This window comes from Artibeus jamaicensis, unplaced genomic scaffold (assembly GCF_021234435.1).
Source record: "Artibeus jamaicensis isolate MK-2021 breed Jamaican fruit bat unplaced genomic scaffold, CSHL_Jam_final contig_1998, whole genome shotgun sequence".
NCBI classification, from domain to species: domain Eukaryota; kingdom Metazoa; phylum Chordata; class Mammalia; order Chiroptera; family Phyllostomidae; genus Artibeus; species Artibeus jamaicensis.
Genome location: NW_026521407.1, coordinates 16540947 through 16563196, shown reverse-complemented (window position 1 = coordinate 16563196; position 22250 = coordinate 16540947). Strand labels below are relative to the sequence as shown.

The window sequence follows — 22250 nt, the reverse complement described above, 5'->3', positions numbered from 1 at the left end:
TTGAGTCCGTTTTCTTCCTATCGCTATTGGTTCCCTGTGCATTTTCCTTCATTTCACTTAGTGTAACTTTCATTTTTTTCATCTAATTTGTGACCAAAATCAATGAGTTTTGTGAGCATCCTGATCACCAGTTGTTCTGAACTGTGCATCTGATAGGTTGGCTGTCTCTTGGTCGCTTAAAAGTATTGGCTCTGGGGCTTTGATTTGTTCTTCCATTTGAGCCATAATGTTTTGGTCTGGTCACGCCCATTACATACGAGGGGAGGAGCCTTAGGTGTTCACCAGGGCAGGGCAACCCAGTCACTGGGTTGTGATGCTATATGTGGTGGCGGGGTCAGAGAGGGAACAATGGCGCTTGTTCCACCTGTATTTCAGTCCCTTCTACCATTTCCCACAGCCAAATTGGGCCCTTCTGGTGCTGGTTTCTGGGTAGATGGGCTTGTGCACATTCTAGGACCCTGTGGGTCTCTCCAACAAACTCTCCTGTGAGGCTGGGAGTCTCTCCTGGTACCTCAGCCCCCATAGGTGTTTTCAATCGGTGCTTTTAGGCTTTATTTCCCGGTGCTGGGGCCCTGGGTTGCACAGTCTGTCTCGCTGCCCGTTTTTGCCTGGTTTATCTTATGTGCCTCACTGGGTCCGCTCATTTCCTCCCTGTGCCCAGGGTCTGCTAGCCACCACTTTCTCCTGCCATGACCCCTCTCCCCCAGCCATCCACTCCGCTCCTCTTACCAGTCTGGATGACTGGTTGTTGGACTTCCATACAGTTCAATTTCTGTCTGTTCTCATTGTGTTTTTGTTTCTAATTCTTTGTTGCCTTTAATTTTGGTTGTGCGAGGAGGAATAGTGTTTCCACCTACGCCTCCATCTTGGCCAGAAGCCCAATTTAAAGTACTCTCCATTTCGATATACCTATCGAGACTTTCCTACTGCCCCAAACAGTTTTTGAACCCTTCAATTTTGATGCCTATTAGTGCTTCTGCTGTCTTTTTGTTTCACCTCTTCCACATGGGCAAAATGTTTCCTTTTGAGGACTTTTTTCATACAGGGAAACAAAACAAATGTCACTGAGGGCTAGATCGTGTGAAGAGGGAGAGAGGGACACAAAGGTCATGCCATTTTTGGTCAAAAACTGCTGACCACTCAGCACAGTGTGGGCAGTTGTTCTCACAAAGCACCAATCATGAATGGGCAAATGAGCTGAAATAGTCTTCAAAAAAAATTTCACTGAAGCCGAACACAGGCTCACACAACACCACCAGCTGGTGCACTGACACAGATGGGTTCCTAGAACACTGCCCTAGCAGGGGAAGCCTGTCCTACAAGGGAACCACCCTCCAGAAGGTAATTCTGTATTTTAGGGGGGTCTCCCTCATATTGTCAGTCCTCTTCTCTTCCCCAACAAAATACAAGCCCCACAAAGGCAGAGATTTTTGTCTATTTTGTTCACTGATCCATCCTCAGTGGCTAGAACAGTGCTTAGAATGTAGTCAGCACTCTAGAAATTATCTGTCAAATGATGACTGCATGAATGCACACACAATTATGTACATAACAGACTCAAAGCAATGTATTTTTGTGTTCCCTCCGTGTATCAGGTAAAACTAAACTTGATTTTAATTAGCCAAGAGGTCATATAAATAAGTGTACACGTAGATATGCAAATTACATTTCCCCCTTCAATGTCTCAATCAGTAACACATAATTACCTGCATCTTCCAATAGAGCACAGGGCGATGGGATCACCCACCACAGCAACGAGGGACTGTGCTCTGGTGATGGCAGTGTTGAGAAGTTTGTAGTTGGATAAAAAACCATAATCTAAGTCCTCTGTGGAATCTTCCAGCAGCTGCTCTTTCTTTTTAATTGGTGTCTGTTTATGTTTACACGTATGTCTTGTACGTACCGTGCTAAGAAACAAAACTCTAAATTGCTTTCCTATTAAAAAAATAAAAAACAAGACTTAAGGTTGTTATTCTAAACCAATGATAAAATAAAAGCATTTCATTTTTTTTTAATGCTATTACTAAGTGACAGGTATCAGCAAGGATGTGGGGAAACTGGAACTCATACACTATAGGAGAGAATGTAAAATGGTATATAAATTACTATAAAAATAGTATGGCAGTTCCTCAAGAAAGTAAACATAGAATTAACATATAATCCTGCAATTTCACTTCTGGAAATCTACCCCAAAGAACTGAAAGCAGGGACTCAAACAGGTACTTGCACACCCACTTTCACAGCAGCACTGTTCACAACAGCCAAAAGTGAAAGCCACCTAGGGGTCCATCAACAAATGCACAGATAAATGAAATGTGGGGTATACATATAAAATATACTTAGCCTTAAAAAGGAAAGAAATTCAGACACATGCTATAACCTGGATGAACCCTGAAGACATTATGCTCAGTAAAATAAGGCACGCAAAGACAAAGAGTGCGTTACTGCACTTAAATGAGATGCCTAGGGCAGTGAAATTCACAGAGAGAAGTACGATGTGTGGTTGTCAGGGGCTGGGAGGACAAGGGACGTGGAATGAGCACACAGAAATGGTTAAATGGTAAATTTTATTTTTTTTAATTTTAGTATTATTGCTGAAACCAAGCTTAGTGATTATCTATTCCAAGGTCCCACTCAACACAAGAGACTTTCCTTGAAGCAGGGTTACCTAGCCTCTCGCTAAGGCAGACACAGCTGATTGTAGAAGGAGGCCTTACAGAGTCTGGTTCACACAATATTTTTTTAATGCTCCTTTTTTTTTTAACTTATTTAATTATTGTTCAAATACAGTTTTCTGTTTTTTACTCCCATCCCGGCACACCACCCCCCCGTGCTCCCCACCTCCCTCCCATTTCTACCCCCCTGTTGTCCATGTGTCCTTTATACTAGTTTCTGTAAATCCTTCCCCTTTTCCCCTGGAATTCCCTCCCCTCTCCCCTCTGGTCACTGTCCCCCTGTTCTCCATTTCAGTGTCTTTGTTTTTATTTTGCTTGCTCGTTTGTTTTGTCGTTTAGCTTCCTGTTAAAGGTGAGATCATATGGTATTTGTCTTTCAACACCTGGCTTATTTCACTCAGCATAATACTTTCCAGTTCCATCCATGCTGTTGCAAAGGGTAGGATTAATGCTCCTTCTTATAATAATACATTTATTTCCTCATTCCATGACAGATCTTCAAATATTTTAATATAATTTTCATGTCATTTTTAATAATATATTTTATTGATTATGCTATTACAGTTGTTCCATTTTCCCTTCTTTATCACCCTCTGCCATGCACACCCCCTTCCCACCCACATTCCCCCACCTTTAGTTCATGTCCATGGGTCATACATATAAGTTTTGGCTTCTATATTTCCTATACTGTTCTTACCCTCCCCCTGTCTATGTTCTACCTACCATTTATGCTACTGGTTCTCTGTACTTTTTCCCCTTCTCTTCTCCTACCAATCCCCTGCTGATAACCCTCCATGTGATCTCCATTTCTGTGGTTCTGTTCCTGTTCTAGCTGTTTGCTTAGTTTGCTTTTGTTTTAGGTGTGGTTGTTAATAACTGAGTTTGCTGTCATTTTACTATACATGTTTTTTTATCTTCTTTTTCTTAGATAAGTCCCTCTAACATTTCATATAATAAGGGCTTGGTGATGATGAACTCCTTGAACTTGACCTGCTCTGAGAAGCATTTTATCTGCCCTTCCATTCTAAATGGAAGCTTTGCTGGATAGAGCAATCTCGGATGTAGGTCCTTGCTTTCATGACTTGGAATACTTCCTGCCAGCCCCTCTTGCCTATTAGGTCTCTTTTGAGAAGTCAGCTGACAGTCTGATGGGCACTCCTTTGAAGGTAACTGTCTCCTTTTCTCTTGCTTGTAAGAATAGTATAGGAAATATACTATTCTAGGATTATCTCCTTGTCTTTGATCTTGGGTAATATAATTATGATGTGCCTCGGTGTGTTCCTCCTTGGGTCCACCTTCTTTGGGACTCTCTGAGCTTCCTAGACTTCCTGGAAGTCTATTTCCTTTGCCATATTGGGGAAGTTCTCTTTTATTATTTGTTCAAATGAGATTTCGATTTCTTGCTCTTCCTCTTCTCCTTCTGGTACCCCTATGATTCGGATGTTGGAACATTTCAAGATGTCCTGGAGGTTCCTAAGCCTCTACTCATTTTTTTGAATTCTTGCTTCTTCATTCTGTTCTGGTGGAATGTTTCTTTCTTCCTTCTGCTCCACACCATTGATGTGCGTCCCAGTTTCTTTCCCATCACTGTTGGTTCCCTGTACATTTTCCTTTATTTCACTCAGCATAGCCTTCATTTTTTCATCTAATTTGCAACCATATTCAACCAATTCTGTGAGCATCCTGAGTACCAGTGTTTTGAACTGTGCATCTGATAGGTTGGCTATCTCTTCATTGCTTAGTTGTATTCTTTCTGGAGCTTTGATCTGTTTTTTCATTTGGACCTTTTTTTTTTTTTTGTCTTGGTGCACCTGAGCCACGAATGGTTAAGTGCCTAAGGCAGGTTCTGCCAAAAGGACTGATGCGCACAAATGACTTGGAACATGCAGGTAAAAATGCTGGAGTAACTCATCCCAGTGTAAAAAGTCTACCCACATCCATACAACTGTGGTTCCTTAAAAGAAAACACGTTCTCAGTGGAAGGGATCACAACTCTTTTCTTTCCAAGTTTTCCGCCTGCTGCAATCCTTCCCTCCAGCATGTCAGTCTAAAGACTAATGTCTTCTCTTTTCTAGGCCAAACCATCCTAGTTCTTTCAACCATTCCTGACACCTATGTGGCAGTTTCTAGATCATTAACTAGATCTCTTTGGGTGCTTCCTAGTTTACTAGTAATAATACTTCTAAAATACACCCAAATTCTGGTGGCATGGACAACATGTGGTATGGTGAAGCCATTTTTCTCCATGAAAAATATATTACTCTTACTATTGCATATTATTCCCCATGAAATACATATTACTCTTACTATTGCATATTACCATGAAACCTAAGATTGTATTAGGTGTTTTTAGCATTTACATCATAGCATTGTTTCCTATAGTTAAGAGCACAAATTTTACAGCAACTTGTTGCTGGTAACTATATTCACATAGGAAAGTCTATAGATGAAAAACAAGCTGTGCCTTTAAGAATGCATTCAACTAGAACTTGCTTGACAGATACAAGTGTATAAAAATACAACAAATTAGCCCTCAGAGTCTAACAAAAGCAGGCATTGTACGATGTAAACATCTGTGTGTTATTTATACAATTATAGTTGTTAGAAAAGTTAATTTTTTCATACTTCTTTTGTTTGGGTATAAAAATATAATGAACATGTAAATGGGCTCAACCTTTAATTGCCAAATTTGGTATTAAAGAACTTGATATAAAACAAAGACATAATTACTTGTCCAGAAAAGAGATCTTGAGAATTAAAAATCCGATGTATATACACTTTAAGACTTACACATCTGAACAACTCAGTTCATTTCAATTAATACCCACCTTGAACATTTAGCACCCTTTCTACATTAACATCAGATAATCTCTTTTTTCGAAGTTCAGCACGTATCCTAAACACTTGATCAGCATATGGAGTTACCACACCAATACTGCCATCATCTAACTTCCCCCACGCAACTGGCCACTTCCTTCTTAATTCTTCCACGCGTTCCACCACTTCAAATACCTTTAAACAAACACATATGCACATATTAAAGTTACACAAGTGTTTAAAGAATATGGTAACTGCAATAGATGTATAAAGGATTCCATTTTAGCAAATGTCATTTTAAATTACCTCTAAGTAAAAATAACACTTTGCTTTTATGAACACAGTAAGAATAAAAATATTTTGTTTACATTTCAAACAGTAAACTTCACAATAATGCACCTAATGAAAACATGAAAATCAGAGACAATGTAATTGGCTATTGGCCCCAACCCTTCACCCAGTTTCCTCCATTCTTTTTTTATTTTTAAGATTTTATTTAGCCCTGGCTGGTGTAGCTCAGTGGATTGAGCACGGGCCTGCAAACCAGGCGATCCCGGTTCAATTCCCAGTCAGGGCACATGCCTGGGTTGCAGGCCAGTTCCCACCAGGGGACTCACGAGAGGCAACCATACATTGATATTTCTCTCCCTCTCTCCTTCCCTTCTCCTCTTAAAGATAAATAAATAAAATCTTTAAAAAAAGATTTTATTTATTTTTAGAAATAGGAGAAGGAAGGGAAAAAGAGAGGGAGAGAAACATCAATGTGTGGTTGCCTCTCATGGGCCATCTACTGGAGATCTGGCCCACAACCCAGGCATGTGCCCTGACTGGGAATTGAACCTGGGACCCTTTGCTTCACAGTCTGCACAATCAATCCACTGAGTCACGCCAGCCAGGCCAAGTGTCCTCCATTCTTAAATGGTGATAGATACAAGTTCCTGTGTAGGAAGGAGGACAGGAATATAGCCATAAAACATGGAATCCTGTGTAGGAAGGAGGACAGGAATATAGCCATAAAACATAGAATCCTCAGTAGATTGTGCACAGGCCTGTGAACTAGAGGATCATGGTTCAATTCCCAGTCAGGGCACATGCCTGGGTTGCAAGCCAGTGCCCTGAAGGCCAGTTCCCAGCAGGGGACACACTAGACGCAACCATACATTCATGCTTCTCTCCCTCTCTCCTTCCCCTCTAAAGATAGATAAATAAATAATTAATTTTTTTAAAAAAGGTCTCTTTTAAAAAACAAAATGAGGAATCCCATCAGGGAAACAGAGTCCCAACATTCCCAGTTCTCAGTCTATTCTCTCCAGATAAAGCCAGTGAACCTAACCAATCAACTAGAGGATTCCTAGAGTGAGCCCACCATTAAGTCTCAGCAAGCAGTTTAAGGTGCAGTACTGCCACCATAGATACAAACAAGTAGAGCAGCCAACAGCAGGCACCAAACCACTACTGGGACTAGGAAAAGTGGATCGGAGAGACAGACTTTCAGAATTCATTGTTGTCTAGTGGTACAAGTTTGCCCAAACCATTTCATTAACCTTGCAATAAAGTAATGGCATATTTTACCCAACTGAATGTTGATGCCACTTCCTGGGCTTTTAGTTTCTATTTTAATTCAATAAATTGATCAAACAGTTTCAATGCTTGGTGCAGTGGGAAATGCAATGATTAATAAGAAAGGAAAAAAACTTTTAATGTCTTTTAAATATATCACTTATTTATTAATTTACTAATTGTTAATAATATCTACTTAAATTTACTGCATTAAATATACCCAACAAAATTTGACAGTTTTTATTCCTTTTAAGAACTTGAGGATTATTGGCTAAAATGCAGATCCCACTTCCAGATACAAATTCAATGAACAAGAGTCACCCTATTGTTATGATGATATAACAGCAAATACATCAAACATACAGACTGTCCGAGAATTCTGAAGAACACACTGGAATGAAGACATGGTGCTCTCACAATAAGGAACAAGAAAGGTGGGTCTGAGTCTACCATAATAAGGAATAAGACAAAGCTGTATTTATCCATTTGGTTAGATATGGGGGTGGATGAAAGTAGGGAGACACCTCTAGTACCTCTCCATAGACACAGAGTTTCTGTCACTAAGCAACACATAATAACCATTTCTCTACTTCGTCCCTCCGTTCACACCCATATAGTCTAGGCAGCATGAAACCACAGTCAAAATACACAGTCTTGCAATGGGGAAAACTTTCCTCCAGACAGACATTAGTAAGGTGGTCAAAATTAGCAAGCAATCACTGAAAGCCTCTGGAGATTAATCAAAGAGCTTGTAAGAAACTGAGAAGCATTTACTGTATTTAATAAAACCTCGAGAGATTCAGAAGAGTGAGAGAACAGGGCATGCAACTAGGGGCTGTACCCACTGTCCACCGCTCTTGTCTACAGATGGGCACTGCCCATCTCCTCCAGCTTCCTGGGGTGAAGTCCTACCCGAGGAGGTTTTGGCAGCTGGTTAAAAGCACAGCTCCCATTTTCCATAGCTCTGTGCTGCAGAAGGCCTATTTTGAGCAGTGAGCAGCAATTGGGGGGTGCCTGTTCCACCACCCTAATCTCTGGCTATGTAGGAAGGATCTCACTGGGACAGTGGGTAAAGACAGCAGTCTCCCTTTCCTGACAGGATATATTGCAGAAGAGCTGATCCACTGGGCTTAGCACCCGAGTGACAGTTGCCATTTTCCCCAGCTTCCTGGAACAGAAGACCTATTCTGGGTAGATTCAGCAGCCAAGGAATATCAGCAGATACCAACAGATACCAAAAGATATCCCAATCTCTCCAGCTCTGGATTGCAGAAGGCAGCAGCTTAATGGTAGCACCTGGATGGCGGCACAGATTGCACACACATACAACGCACTTGCAACACACGCAGGGCTCTTGGTGCACAGGGGTGGTGTGGCTGGGACACCAGGTGAAGAGCAGCTCCACATCCTCCCACAGCAACTGCTCCATAAGTTTTGCCCAGGGGAGGGTCAGAGTAAGCCTCACAACCTTGCAAACTGACTCTGCCAAGAAGCCAACTTCAACTGGATCACACTGTGGGCAATGTATACCCCAGGGAGATGGATTCTAAAATAACTAGAATAAAAAATTCACTATAAGGCCTCAACAGTAGAGCAGAAGAACAAAATTAGCAAATGTAAAAACAGAAATTATGCAATCTGAAGGACAGAGAAAAATAAATGAAAAGAGCTCCAAGAAATGTAAAACACCATTAAGCTCACCAACATATATGTAATGGGAGAACCCAGAGAAGAGACAGAAGGGGCATAAAAATATTCAAACAAATAATGGCTAAAAATTTTACAAATCTGTCCTGGCTGGTATAGCGCAGTGGATTGAGCACGGGTCTTCAAACCACACGATTGTGGTTCAATTCCCAGTCAGGGCACATGCCTGGGTTGCAGGCCAGTTCCCAGCAGGGGACCCACGAGAGGCAACCATACGTTGATATTTCTCTCCCTCTCTCCTTCCCTTCCCCTCTTAAAGATAAATAAATAAAATCTTTTTTAAAAATACTATAAAAAAATTTTACAAATCTGATGAAAACATTAATGTACACATCGAGCTCAGTGCAACTTGACCTTCAAGTAAAATGACTTCAAGGAGATCCACACCCAGAACCATTATGGTCAACATGCTGGAAGTCTAAGACAAAAATAACATCCTGAAAACAGCAAAATAAAGAAAAAAACCCGTATCACTTATAAAGGAACTCCAGTAAGATTAATGGGTAACTTGTCATTAGAAACACTGAAGGCAATAAAGCAGCAGGAAAGCATATTTCACTGTGCTGAAAGTAATAACTCAACCAATAATCTAATATGCAGCAAAACTACCTTTTCAAAGAATGAGGACAAAATAAAGATGTTCCTGCCCAGCTGGCCAGGCAGCTCAGTTGGTTACAGCATCATCCAGTACACCAAAAGGTGCTGGGTTTGATTCCTGGTCAGGGCACATACCTAGGTTGAGGGTTTGATCCCGAGTCCGGGCATGTATAGGAGTCGACCGACTGATCTTTCTCACATCGGTGCTTATGCCTCTGTCTCTGTCTCTCCCTTCCCATCTCTCTAAAATCAATAAACATATCCTCAGGGAAGGATTAAAAATAAATATATAAATAAAAATTAAATGTAAATATAAATAAATAAGTAAAAAATAAATAATAAAATAAAATAAAGTGTTCAGACTTAAACAAAAACTAAAAGCATTCCTTACTAGCAGACCAGCCCTAAAAGAAATACTGAAGGAGGGGAAGTACTGGGGGGGCAATGGAGACAACTGTACTTGAACAACAATAAAAAAAGAATACTAAAGGAAGTTCTTCAGGCTAAAAGTAGGTGACATCAGACAGTAATTCAAACCCTCACAAACAAAGCACACTGCTAAAGGTAATATAATTAATTATAAAAGACAGTATAACAGTATATTTCTTCCTCTTATTGGTCTTAACTGATTTAAATAGCACCGAATAAAATAACATGTACACGTCTACAACATACAGAAAGAAAAGTAACATATCTGGCGATAAGAGCACAAAGGAGGCAAGTGAAAACTGACACTAGACGGTGACTCAAATCTGCAGAAAGAAGTGAAGGTAACCAGAAAGAGTAAATGAGAAGGTTAATACAGCAAACTCTATAAATATGTACTTGCCACTTTCCTTCTCTCAGAATCCTTAAAAGGAATAAAATTATATAATGATAGCATTGTATTGTTAATATATATATATATAATAAAAAACAATTAGAGCACAAAAAAGGAAAAGAAGGACTAGACAAATGTGCAAGTAAAGTTTCCATCTCGCATTGGAATTAGGTTAGTTTAGCCCTGACCAATGTGGCTCAGTGGGTTGGGCGCTGTCCCACACAGCAAGAGGTCACCAGTTCAATTCCCAGTCAGGGCACATGCCTGGGTTACAGGTTCCTGGTGGACGGCTGTGAGAGACAACCAACTGATGTTTCTCTCCCTCTCTTTCTCCCTCCCTCCCTCTATCTCTAAAAGTAAATAAATAAAGTCTTATTATTAAATAAAGGAATTTAGTTAGTTTAAATCTGAAGTTGATTCTGATAAGATATATACCATAAGCCCTAGCGAAACCACTAAGAAAACAACTCAAAAATAGGTAATAATAATTAAAGGAATTAAAATCTAACACTAGAAAATGCACTTAATGCAAACAGTGGTAGTAAAGGAGAAACAAAGGGTTAAAAAACACAAGACATAGAAAAAAAAGTAAAAGGCAGAGAGGTAACATCAACCATATCATTAAATGTAAATAAATTAGACATTTCAATCAAAAGGCTGCTATTTTTAGACTAGATTTAAAATAAAAAACATAAAAACACAATGCAGTGATGTGGGTCTATGGGAGATTTTCTTTAGATTCAAAGGCAGAAAGAAAAGGATGAAAGTAAAAGGATGGAAAATATATGCCATGCAAAGAGAAACTGTAAGATAGCTGGAGTAGCCATACCAACCAATATTAGACAAATTAACTTTAAAACCAAAACCATGTTATCAAAGACAAAGGGGCACGTTTTATGATAAAAAGTCACCCCACCTGGAAGACATAATGACTGTGAATACACATGACAATGAACTGCAGGGCGCCAGTGCACAGGAGGCAGAAGCCACAAGTTTCTCTCTGCCACGGGTTCCATCACACCCGGTGGACTCACTCATCATTATCCGTACAGCTCTACTTCTCACTTACGCTACCCTGCCCACTGGTTTCCACAGTGCCTCTCTGCACACTGGATTTCTCAAGGTGAAGGACTGAGTTTTGGTGCTTAGTAACAATGCCTGCAATTCGGCACTGTAATTGATACTATTCATCACCATGGGCTATGAGTTCGGTCAGAATCGAGGAAAAAAGGATGGTCTCTCTCACTCTGTCATCACACCATGTTAAGCACAAGAAAGACACAAGTCCAGGTGACAGACACATGATATAAAATAAAATGCATGTTCCCTAAACAAAGGGCAATTATATGCACAGCAGAAGTGCTATGAGTATTCAGCTCTAGGTTCTCTCATTTTACTTTTTAATTTCCTTATGTTCTAAGTTCTCTGTTCTAAGTTCCTTATTGATTGTAAGTCTGTGTGATACTAAATTATTTTTCTAATAATGAAATCTAAACCATTCTTAAATCTTATAACGCCCTCCTAAATTTCAATCGGAGCTTTTGTAACAGAAAAAAATCTCAACGTTCTAGAACGGGGGTTCTCAGCAGTTGTGCACGGCACACTAGTGCGCTGCAAGAATTTTTAAGATATGCACTACTTGCCTATTTAGTCAGGAGCACTGACCTCTTTTCCCTTAAATTATCAAATTAAAAAAATGACAACAGCCAACACAACTGTCCATTGTGAGACAAAATTATAACTATTGTTTTTAGTTTTGCAAAACAAAATTTGTTTTGCTGAAGAATTTGAGTAATTAGTCTATATGTAGTTTAGATGACAAAGGTTGAAAAATCACTGCTCTAAAACACAAAATGGATCTGAGACTCACCTACAAATGATCTACTCTCAAGGCATGTCCAGGGCTTCTAAAACCATTTTACTGTCCAAACATGTCTGCACTAGTATTCAAAATTTGAAAAATATTGCCTACAAACCAAAGTGCATCTACTCCCAGCCCAAACAATACCTACATCCCTCTGTTGGCTCCAGGGAACAGGGTCAAGTTTTGCCCCTTGCAGAAAGAGCCCCTGGGGCAGCACATCTCACCCCTTTTCACTGGAGGAATTCACCGGGCTGAGAAGAGCCAATGAACTGTGTTCTAGTGGTGAAGTGTGAGGTGGCTTCCAATTTCTCCAAAGTTACGTGTTTAATATTTAAAACTCACACAACTCTTATCATTGTGTTTTAAATGTGAAAACATTTCTTCTCCCCCCCAGAAAAAATTCAGTAAAACTAACCACTCAGAATGAGGTTCCTGGGAAACACTCTGTGTCAGCATGAAGGAACCCGTAGCCCAGGCTGAGAAGCTGGGCCTCTGGCATGGCTCACCAATCCCCTCAGGGTCACAGGGGACCTCAGCGCCGACTCTGGGGTCACAGCAGGGCCACCATGCCGCCTGGACCTCAGGCCTGCCTCTCCCTGGCAGCACTCCCCCCACCATGGCTGGTTTCCTAGTTTCCGGGCCACTGGCTTCCAACGTGAGTGTAAAGTAATACAGGATAACCTGGAGTTACTTGTCAATATTCAAACATTTAAAGAAAAGTTTACCTTTTCTTAAAATTAAATGACACAGACTAACTAAAATGTCAAGCTTCTTTGCTTTTGGCTAGAATTTTATCAAGTGGGTACTATTGATTTTCTTATACTAACTTCTAACTACAGGCCTCTGATCAATTTTTTAAAGGAAAATTTAATTACTATTACATAATAAAATCCATCTCTTTGAAAATGAGTCAAGCATGGGATTCAAGGAACAAAGGCAGGCAGATATGACAGATCAAGAACCATACCCCGCCCCCGCCCCCCCCCCGCACTTTTGCCCCAAAAACTAACCATGCATATCCCTACCCCCAGGTTTCCTGAAGTCCAAACCTCCACTCTCTGTGATGACCAGAACTTATGCAAAGGGCCTCTGGCCCGTTAGAAAGCCTTCCTAAACACTCCCCAGGGTTTTGTCTGCTGCTGATCTGAGCCCTCCCGCTACTCACATTCTCTCAAAAACTAAAAAGTCAAATTGTAAGGGAACTATACAAGTCATAGCACATCATGGGTTAGCAGCATCTTTATTCCGGTCTGTGATCTTTCTGGAGCCTGGGACTCTGTCTGCAATTCAAGTCTTACTCATTTAAAATGATACCTCATTTGAGTATGCGCTATAAAATGTAATCACAGTTAATTTTAGAGGGCTAACAACAATAATCTATATAAAATAACACTAGCTTTTCTTTTCAATGAACTCACATATTTTATATTCTATCATAAGACAAAATGTAAACCAAAGTTTTTGTTTCCCACAGGAGACTCATGTTAACAAATCAGTCATACAAGAAAGAATAATCGTTACATACTATTTTCATGTAAATAAAGTCAACACACAGTAAGATGTCAACCCAACATTTTAAATAATGCTCAAGAAGACCAGACTATGTGATTGCATAATATCAGCAATTTACAAAAGAACTAAGGTACCTCCGCATTATTATAAAAAGCTGTGCTATTTTTTTCTTGCACATCTTCCCCTCGTGCTGTAAAGAAAGTTAGTGGGTAGAAATCCTTGTGTGCAGGTTGCTTTCCGCTGGCCATCAGTTTGCCCTCATAGAAGAGCTCAGAGGTGTAACTGCAGAAAAAGACCAAAATAAATAAATAACGAGTAATCTCTCATCAAAATTAAATTCACCCATAAGAAAAAAAATTGGTTAATTCTAATAATGTTGTTTTATGTCTATGATTAATCTAATCCAAGTGTCTAATACCAATGAAGCCAAGTTTTTTTCCAGAATTACACCAATAACATCAGAGTACGCTCCTGATATACCACTGCTCAATCAACTGATTTAGGCAGGGTCAAGGCCAGAATGCAGAAAGAAAAAGAAGAAATGATGACAGTTCAATACCAGATGAGAATCTTGCTCTATGAGGAAATGTGCTAGCTGGCATGTTTTCTTAGTTAATACATTTTATTCTATATGAACATCATATACATGCAAACAAAGATATAAAGCTACTGAAACAATACACACAAATGAAGGGCATTCAAGTCTTCAACAATAAAATGAATACTCTTTGCTGATCAAGATAGTGTCTAGTACTTGATTCATCACCGAATGCAGCAAATGACTGGTAATAATAGAGGAATCATGCACTGAGAGATTAATAAAGTCACAGTTTAATCTAAATTTTTACATCTACCCTATTGCTTTCTGAGAAACCTAAAAATGGTTTTCACATGACTGATACAATCAACATTATTAAATAATACAAGACTTTAAAAACAGTTTAAGATTTTGGTGGCAGTAGGAGCTTTCCAGAGTACTGGTAATGTTCTGGATGCCAGTTACTTGAGTCTGTCCAGTTTATAACCATTCACTGAGGTGTCACAATATTTTTTACTTTTATGGATTCATACTATATTTAATAGAATCCTTTAAAAAGTTTATTACAAAGGTTCATGGTTTTCTTTCCTTTCTTGTCTAACAGATTTTCTTGTATAATACAGGCACAGTAAGCAAGCTGTTATTTAATTTGTCAACACATTTGTTTATTACATCATGTAGTTTCACATATGTACTACCTATTCAGTCATAGAAAAATATATCATAGCTAGTAGAGCCTAAAGTTTTAGTTTCCAGAGTTGCCTTATTCTGTGAAAAATTACAGCTCTGACTTTTGAAGGTGTCTTTTACAAACCTAAAAGTAAACATAACTTGCAACACTAGAGACTCTGTATAACTCTGCTGGGACTAGTGTGGGCCTAGTGACAGTGCTGTTCCGAGTCCTTTCCCACCAGACCACAGGCAGACTGAGACAGAGGGCAGTTCACACCTACTTGATGATCGCTTCGTGGGAGCGGTAGTTCTCACAGAGGAGGATCCTACACGGAAACTCGGCAGGGTAATGCTCATAGAGCCGATCCAGTAACGAAACGTGAAGGTTTCTTTCCCTGGCAAACTCGCTGTAAACAAAAGGACTTAGCTGTAAGAGACAAACATACAGAGAAAATTTAATTAAATATACAAATAGTATTTTTTAACCTATTCATTAAAAAATCCACTATGTTGAAACTTCTGATGTACTGAAAACTTCAACATGCTGAATGCCAGAATAAGCAGAATCAAAAATATTTTCTATGAGCAATTTTACTACCATGAAGAACTAGGCTAAAATTTCTAACTTTTCATTTCACTCTACCAATACTAATGCCGAGTTTCTATACACAGGTTAATAAAGGGCTTCTCCAACATAATAAATAGCTACTATTCAGTAATTTCAGGAATGTAACCCATTGCATCACAGGGAGTCAGTAAGTTAGTTATTTCACTAAAATTGATCAACTACTTAAAATGGTAAACTGGTAAGATATTTTGCCAATGAATAAATCTTTTTTAACAATTAGCAAAAACAACCTTCTTCTTCTCATAATGAAGTACAAGGAGCCATTCTTGATTATACCTCTGACAGTTAAAGAACAAAATTAAACTACTTTTTGCCAAGAAACAAAAACAAAATTTATTCCTCTATACAGTCAACTCTTTCCAGGACATCTTGACAACTACAATACTATGTAGGTTTAATCCTAACTATAGCAGAAGAGATTTATAAAACAGATTTTAGTAGAAAGATTATATTTCTCTTTCATGCACAGGTATGCAAATATACAAAATCAGACATGTTTTGAGACTCTGACCAGTATTTTTAACAAAGCACTTTATTTCTTATGATAGCAAAAATTTAACCTTGAAGGAAAACAAATGTTAGAACACAACTTGGGGAACTGTTAAAAATTTTAATTTAAATTTGCTTTATAAAGAAAAGTAAGAATCAAATATCTATACTATAGAGAACTGAACTTCAAATTAACAAACATGAAAATGCTGTCAAACATTGACAGACTCATTCAATTCCACTCTGTTTTTTAAAATATTTTTTCATTTATTTTATTTTTAGACAGAGGGGAAGGGAGGGAAAAAGAGAGGGAGAGAAACATCAATATGTGGTTGCCTCTCACGCGCCCCCTACTGGGGACCTGACCCACAACCCAGGCATGTGCCCTGATTGGGTATGAAACAGGGGAGGGATCCTTTGGTTCGCAGGCCAGCACTCAGTCCACTGAGCCACACCAGCCAGCGCCAACTCCATGCTCTCATCCAAAGAAGGAAAAAAAGTAGTGGGACAGTCATTTTCCTTCAAAAATGCCAGTGTTTTTCACCATTAGTAGAGAAATATTTAAAATGCTTGAACTATAACACATGGCATAATTCAAAGGATGTTTTTGAAAACAGGTTATCACAAATCAAAATGTAATTCAAAGTTCCTCTCAATATGATGATGACACAGAGGGCACTCACCTGCATGTGGTCACCAGCCAGGACAATCCGAGTGTTTTTAGTTGCTAATGCTAGAGGCATAATGGTTTCACACTCCATGGCCTGGGCAGCTTCATCTAACAGAATGTGCGTAAAAAACCCTACAAATTACAGTGTAGACACAGTAAAGCATATTAAAGCAACAATAAAGGTTGAAGTAATGGGATGGGTTTTTTTTTTTTTCATTTCTGCTAAGGAAAGAGTTTAGTGTGCTAATTTAAGAGTTGTGAGTACTTTTATTAGCAATCATCAATTTAAATTATTATTTAAATATTAGAGGTTAAAAGGAGTAACTATTTTACCCAATAATGGATATGCAAATGGTACCTGGTTTAAAGCCCCCAAGACTAACAGTTAAATTCCTATAGTCAAAAATATTTTTAAAGTACCAGATAGTGCTTTTCCACCAAAAAGGACTGGCGACCAAACATTGACAGGACCAGAGTCCTTTCACTATGGATTTGGTGAAACACCAAAAATAAAGCTATGGTAGTTTGTAAGTGATTTTAACCTAAACATGAATAGTAGACATTAAAATAAAGAAAATAATACCCAAAATCTAATATAAAGGAGAAATTTATAATCCAACTTTGAAATCCAAGGTTATTATCAGCATATTCACTACTTTAATTATTTAGGTTTATTTTTGTGTGTGTATGTATTTGTGTGTATGTGTGTGTATATAGGGACAAAGATAGGTTACCATGTGAATACATGAAGCACAGTTTATCCTTATATTACTATTTATTAATTATTGTATTATTTTTCCATACAAACAACTGTAAACCACCCTGTATATACATAAAATATATATAATTTTTTTTAGTCTAAGACCTTACCCTGAAAAAAAATCACCAGTCTTAGAGGAAAAAAAAACCCTACTATCAAAAAATGTTCCTTCTCAAAAGTCCCCCAGATGCAAACACCTAGAGTAGGAAGCATCCTACATCCTGGTTGCTGCTGCCACTCATACTGGGGTACAGAAATCTGTGTACAGAAATGTACAGAAAAGAGGAAAATTCCCTTTGCCCTTTAAAGGGGGCAAAGTGGCAAAAGTCTCCTTGCTATCTCAATGTGGAGATGAAAAAACTATCCCCTACTGCTAACTCACCAAGGGAGGAAGGGGGACCTCTTTTTACTGACATAGCAAAGAACACAAAGTAGTTTCTCAACAAAATGTGAGTTATAAAACTCTCTGAATTAATGAGTCTACTATGAGTTGGCCCAAGAACCTAGCCTCTATTTCCATCCCTATTTCTATAAATATCAACAAGTTCCAAACAATTTGTTCATACATCCTTCTAATGAAACTTATTTATAGGTGGGAAACTTTCTAAATCTTACTGAATGGCAGTAATTATGCTCCACATCCTCCATTTAAACAAATAGCTATGGTTGACAGTACAAATATTAGTAACTGTTGTCTATTTACCCAGTGGCCCAAGCAAGATATGCACACATTCATTTTTCTCCCTGTTGAGAGAATTTGTGCTTTTTGTTCCAAAGACTAATAAAGAAAGATAATTACATAAACACAGAATTAAACTGGAAAAAGAGCCGAGGCTAGTGAAAAAACCTACTGTTTTCATTAGATAATATTTTAATTAAATAAAGCTAGGCTTGAATTGGGAACCGGATAAATCATGAAAGTATCATACCTATTGCTTAAGCTAGTAAAGGTAACTTCAATCAATCAAACTGATTTAGCCTAAGCCTTGGTTTTCTAGTCTGTAAAATAACCCTCCACAGAGTTGCTATAAGAATGAAATGAAGTATATGAACACCCAGAACAACGCATAGTTGACTTCTATTAAATATTATTCTGAACCCTTGCTCTTCAAAGACTTTCTTTACTCTTTCTCACAAAACCATGCTGTTTGGGAGGTTTGGGTATTTAATCTATATGGCAAATATGCAGAGTAAAATCATAAAGTAATGAGACTAATTGTTAAATAAACATACCAAAATTTACATTTCAAATAAGTGCTGTTCCATTCAAAGAAGTCAGTTGGGAGGTAATAAAACTCATTCCAATGACGCAGTCACTGTTCAAAACATTTTTGAAACTCTGCTTTTGTAACTGCCCTCACCAGCCAGCTATGAGCTGCATGCACAAGAAAATAAGTCTCATTACTGAGAGGCACGTCTTTTTCCTTTTTCATCTTTTTACCCCTAATGTTATTGCTCAGTTTAATCCCTTACGTATCCTGTTTGCCAGGAAGACATGTCTCAGAAATATTTTGAAGCTTTTCTAAAATTAAATCTACCCTCAAAAAAGAAAAGTCTGGCCACCATTCAGCCCTTTCAGATAGAGAGAGGTTTATCAAGGGCCTCCAGTGCCTACACCCTGGGCTAGGCGCCAGGAGTACGCAGGTGAAAGTCTCTACCTTCCAGGATAGTCAAAGGAATTTGTCACTGGCTCTGAAAGCAATTCCAAAAGGAGAGAGCAAAAAAGTGTTGAACAATGTCAACAGTTATAATATGGCAGTAATAAATGAACATTCTTCCAAAGCAACTAACAAAGTGATACCACTTTTTGATGGTTAAGTTCTGCCATATCTATCAGAATTTCTTGTCACCTTATATCTGCACTTTGTATAACATTAGTTTAATTTTACATAGTTTCTATCTTATAATAATCTCAACAGTATGTTAAAAAAAAACCTATCATGGTTTTTGTCTCTACACTATATAACACAAGAGTATTTGAAAACAAAAATTTGAGAAAACTGTAAAAAACACCAACGCTGTCCAAATTTGAATTTTTACATGATCAATAGTAAATAAATACCATCTGATCAATTAGAGAATAAAAGGAATAGCAGTTACTAAAATGTCTAAACTAGGGGTTGAGAATTTTTTTTAAAGGACCAAACAAAATACAAACAGGTATTTTAGGTGTCGTTGGCCACACAATCCTTGCTGCGACTTATTCAAGTAGGCTGCTGTAGCACAAAAGCATCTGTAAGTAATAAACAGGTAAATAAATGGGCATGGCTCTGTTCCATCCAGTAAAATTTTATTTATAAAAACAGAAAGCAGGCCACAGGCTGTAGTTTGCCAACCCCTGGTCTAGACTGAACGCACAAGCCCTAAGCAATAAGAGACCCCCTATCTGTGTCTTGAGATAGCATACCAGGTTCAAGGTCCAACTGACAGAGGTACTGGGAAGTATTCAATGTAACAACAACGACGCGGTGCTTAAGAATATCTTCTTTCTGTGGCATCTGAAAGGTGGAATGTGCGCTTGAGATCAAACAGTACTGATGCACAACTGGGTGAACAGTCTTTACCCAGCGGTTTCTGAAATATACCCTATAAAAGAAGACAATATTTCCTATTTATATTTATTTAGATCTTACCAATACTGATTATCAAAATATTGACATTATTATTTAAGACTACAACATCTGGAAATTAGCATACAAATCTGATAACCGTTAACACCCTACTGGGTTAGAATTTAAGACTTCCCCCTACCAAAAAAAATTCAAACAAAAAGCATATGCGCTACCACAAATAAACATATAATAATTTTTGTGTTCAGATGGGTCTTAACAATAGAGTGACACACAATTTCATAAGCATTATAGTTTAAGTTCAAAGCATTTCCATTTGGGGATGCTTTTTCCTAGAAAATTCTTAGAGAAAATATACTTATTCTATTTAAATTATCTATGCTAACTGAAAACAGATTTGCATACTTAAAACAAATTAAAAAGTTGTCATATTTCACTTATGAATATATTTTATACCTATATTTAAATAAACCTCTATCTAGTGTTTTAGAAATTTAAAAATCAATATAAATTTTGGACAATCACAAAATCTTAAGAAATACGATCTCTTCTATTAATTGCAAAAGAAAAATATTAGTAGGCCTCATGCAATAGATCACTAAGATGATACAGAAACAATCTCTCCACCTCTCCAACCACCCCACACACTTATCTCTAACCCACTCACATGACAAACAGCAACTGAGTGTCTACTATACTCCAGCACAGAGGCAAATTGCAGGCCTGCAAGCTGCCATAAAGGCTTTAGATTTACTTAAATTTTAATGGAAAGCCAGCAGAGAGCTCTGACAGGGCAGTCATATGATATGACTTAATGTTGTTAGAAGACCACTTTGTTTATCTGGACAGAATACACAGTTTGGGGGAAGGAGGATTTGGACAGTGGTATGCTGGTATGTGGTGAACAACCAGCTCTGAGGTTGTGGTGGGACTGATTTATAGTTTGCTGATTCCTGTGGTTTAAAACCTACTACCATGGCCAATTTCAAGCTACCAAAATGATGTCACTGAACATGAACTTGGGAAGATATGCACATGATAGGCTCTCACAAGCCAGTACAGCTGGCTGCAATACACCACTAACTGGAACAAAGGCAGGAGCAGGGAAACCAGGTAGGGGGTTGCTGTATGGGTCTGGAAACAAAGATGGTAGCTTGGAAGGGTAGTAAGAGTGGAGAACGGTGAAAGAGTGAAAATGGTCAGATTCACTATACATTTTGAGAGTAATGCCGACAGAATTTCCTGGTAAACTAGATGTGGAATTTAAAAGCCAGGGTGATTCCATGCCTCTGAAGCTAAATGAATGCCAGGAGTGTTTACAAAGGTGGTTAAAGGAAGGATCAGATCTGGGGTGGGAACTGAGAATTCAATTTTGGACATACTCAGTAGTAGACATGCAAACAGAGATGCCTGGTAAGGAGGGGTATATATAAGTTTGGAGATCAGGAGAACGCCTAGGATGAGAAATACACAATTGGAATAACACTTAAACCTTGAGACTTAGATGAGATCACCTGGAGATTAAGTGTAGATTAAAAACAAGCCAGTTGAAGAATGGCTGATGGACCACACCAGCATTTAGAGCCTGGGAAAAGGAGAGTGATACAGTAAAGGGGACCAGAAAGGAGCAGTCGAAATGGGAAAGAACTAGAGAACATGGGGGTCCAATCAAGGGACATGCACTTCCATGTCACTAAATCATTTTCCAGGCCCATCAAATTACCTGACTTATTAGCACATCCAGTTCTGTGGTCGCTCCCTCCTTGAAACACTCTCTTCCCTCAGCTTCCATAATTATCCTCCCCTGCTTTCTTTCTCCCTCTCTAGGTTAGGGCTCCTCAAGTCTTAGCCATGGCTCTCTCCTCTTCTCCAGCTCTGTTCTCTCCCCTGACAATCTCATCCAGGCCCTTGGCTTCAATATCCTAATGACTCATGTCTTTCTCCATCAAGACCTTACCTCTGAGCTCCTGGATGCATATCTAATTCTTTACTTAATATTTGTCTCCTCTATTTCATAGGTAGCACAAATGTAAAATGCACAAAAACTAATCTCATGATCTTGTAAAATGTGTTACAGCCCTTCATCAAACACTTAAAACTGGCTGACTTCTTTTAAGCAAAGCAATTAAGAAAGGAAAAAGAAGTATTTAATAAACATCTCTAAATATAAATTGTAATAAGGTAAAGAAATGAATTTTAAAACATTACTATGATAGGAAGAACTGTAAACTTGGTGAAAATAACCACTATCACTTCTAAAAAATGCAAAAATTTTAAACATGTTTTGGGTGTTAATTTTTTAAATGTTACTCAGATCAGCAAAGTAGAGTTTAGCTTTAAATATATGAAAAATCTCATTTTATCAACTACC

At 38.4% G+C, this 22250-nt stretch overlaps 1 protein-coding gene across 8 annotated transcripts in view; it reads right to left on the bottom strand.

The window, feature by feature from the left end:
• The window catches only part of HELZ (helicase with zinc finger), a 145708-nt gene that overhangs the window by 45820 nt on the left and 77638 nt on the right, over positions 1-22250 (bottom strand). For all 8 annotated transcript variants that reach the window (XM_053655530.1, XM_037128028.2, XM_053655538.1 and 5 more), the window contains 6 exons: positions 19717-19895; positions 16563-16681; positions 15044-15189; positions 13687-13834; positions 5504-5687; positions 1707-1935 (listed from right to left, as the gene is read on the bottom strand). In XM_053655530.1, the coding sequence (XP_053511505.1) occupies positions 1707-1935; positions 5504-5687; positions 13687-13834; positions 15044-15189; positions 16563-16681; positions 19717-19895 (1005 nt within the window). The remainder of the gene's footprint in view (positions 1-1706; positions 1936-5503; positions 5688-13686; positions 13835-15043; positions 15190-16562; positions 16682-19716; positions 19896-22250) is intronic.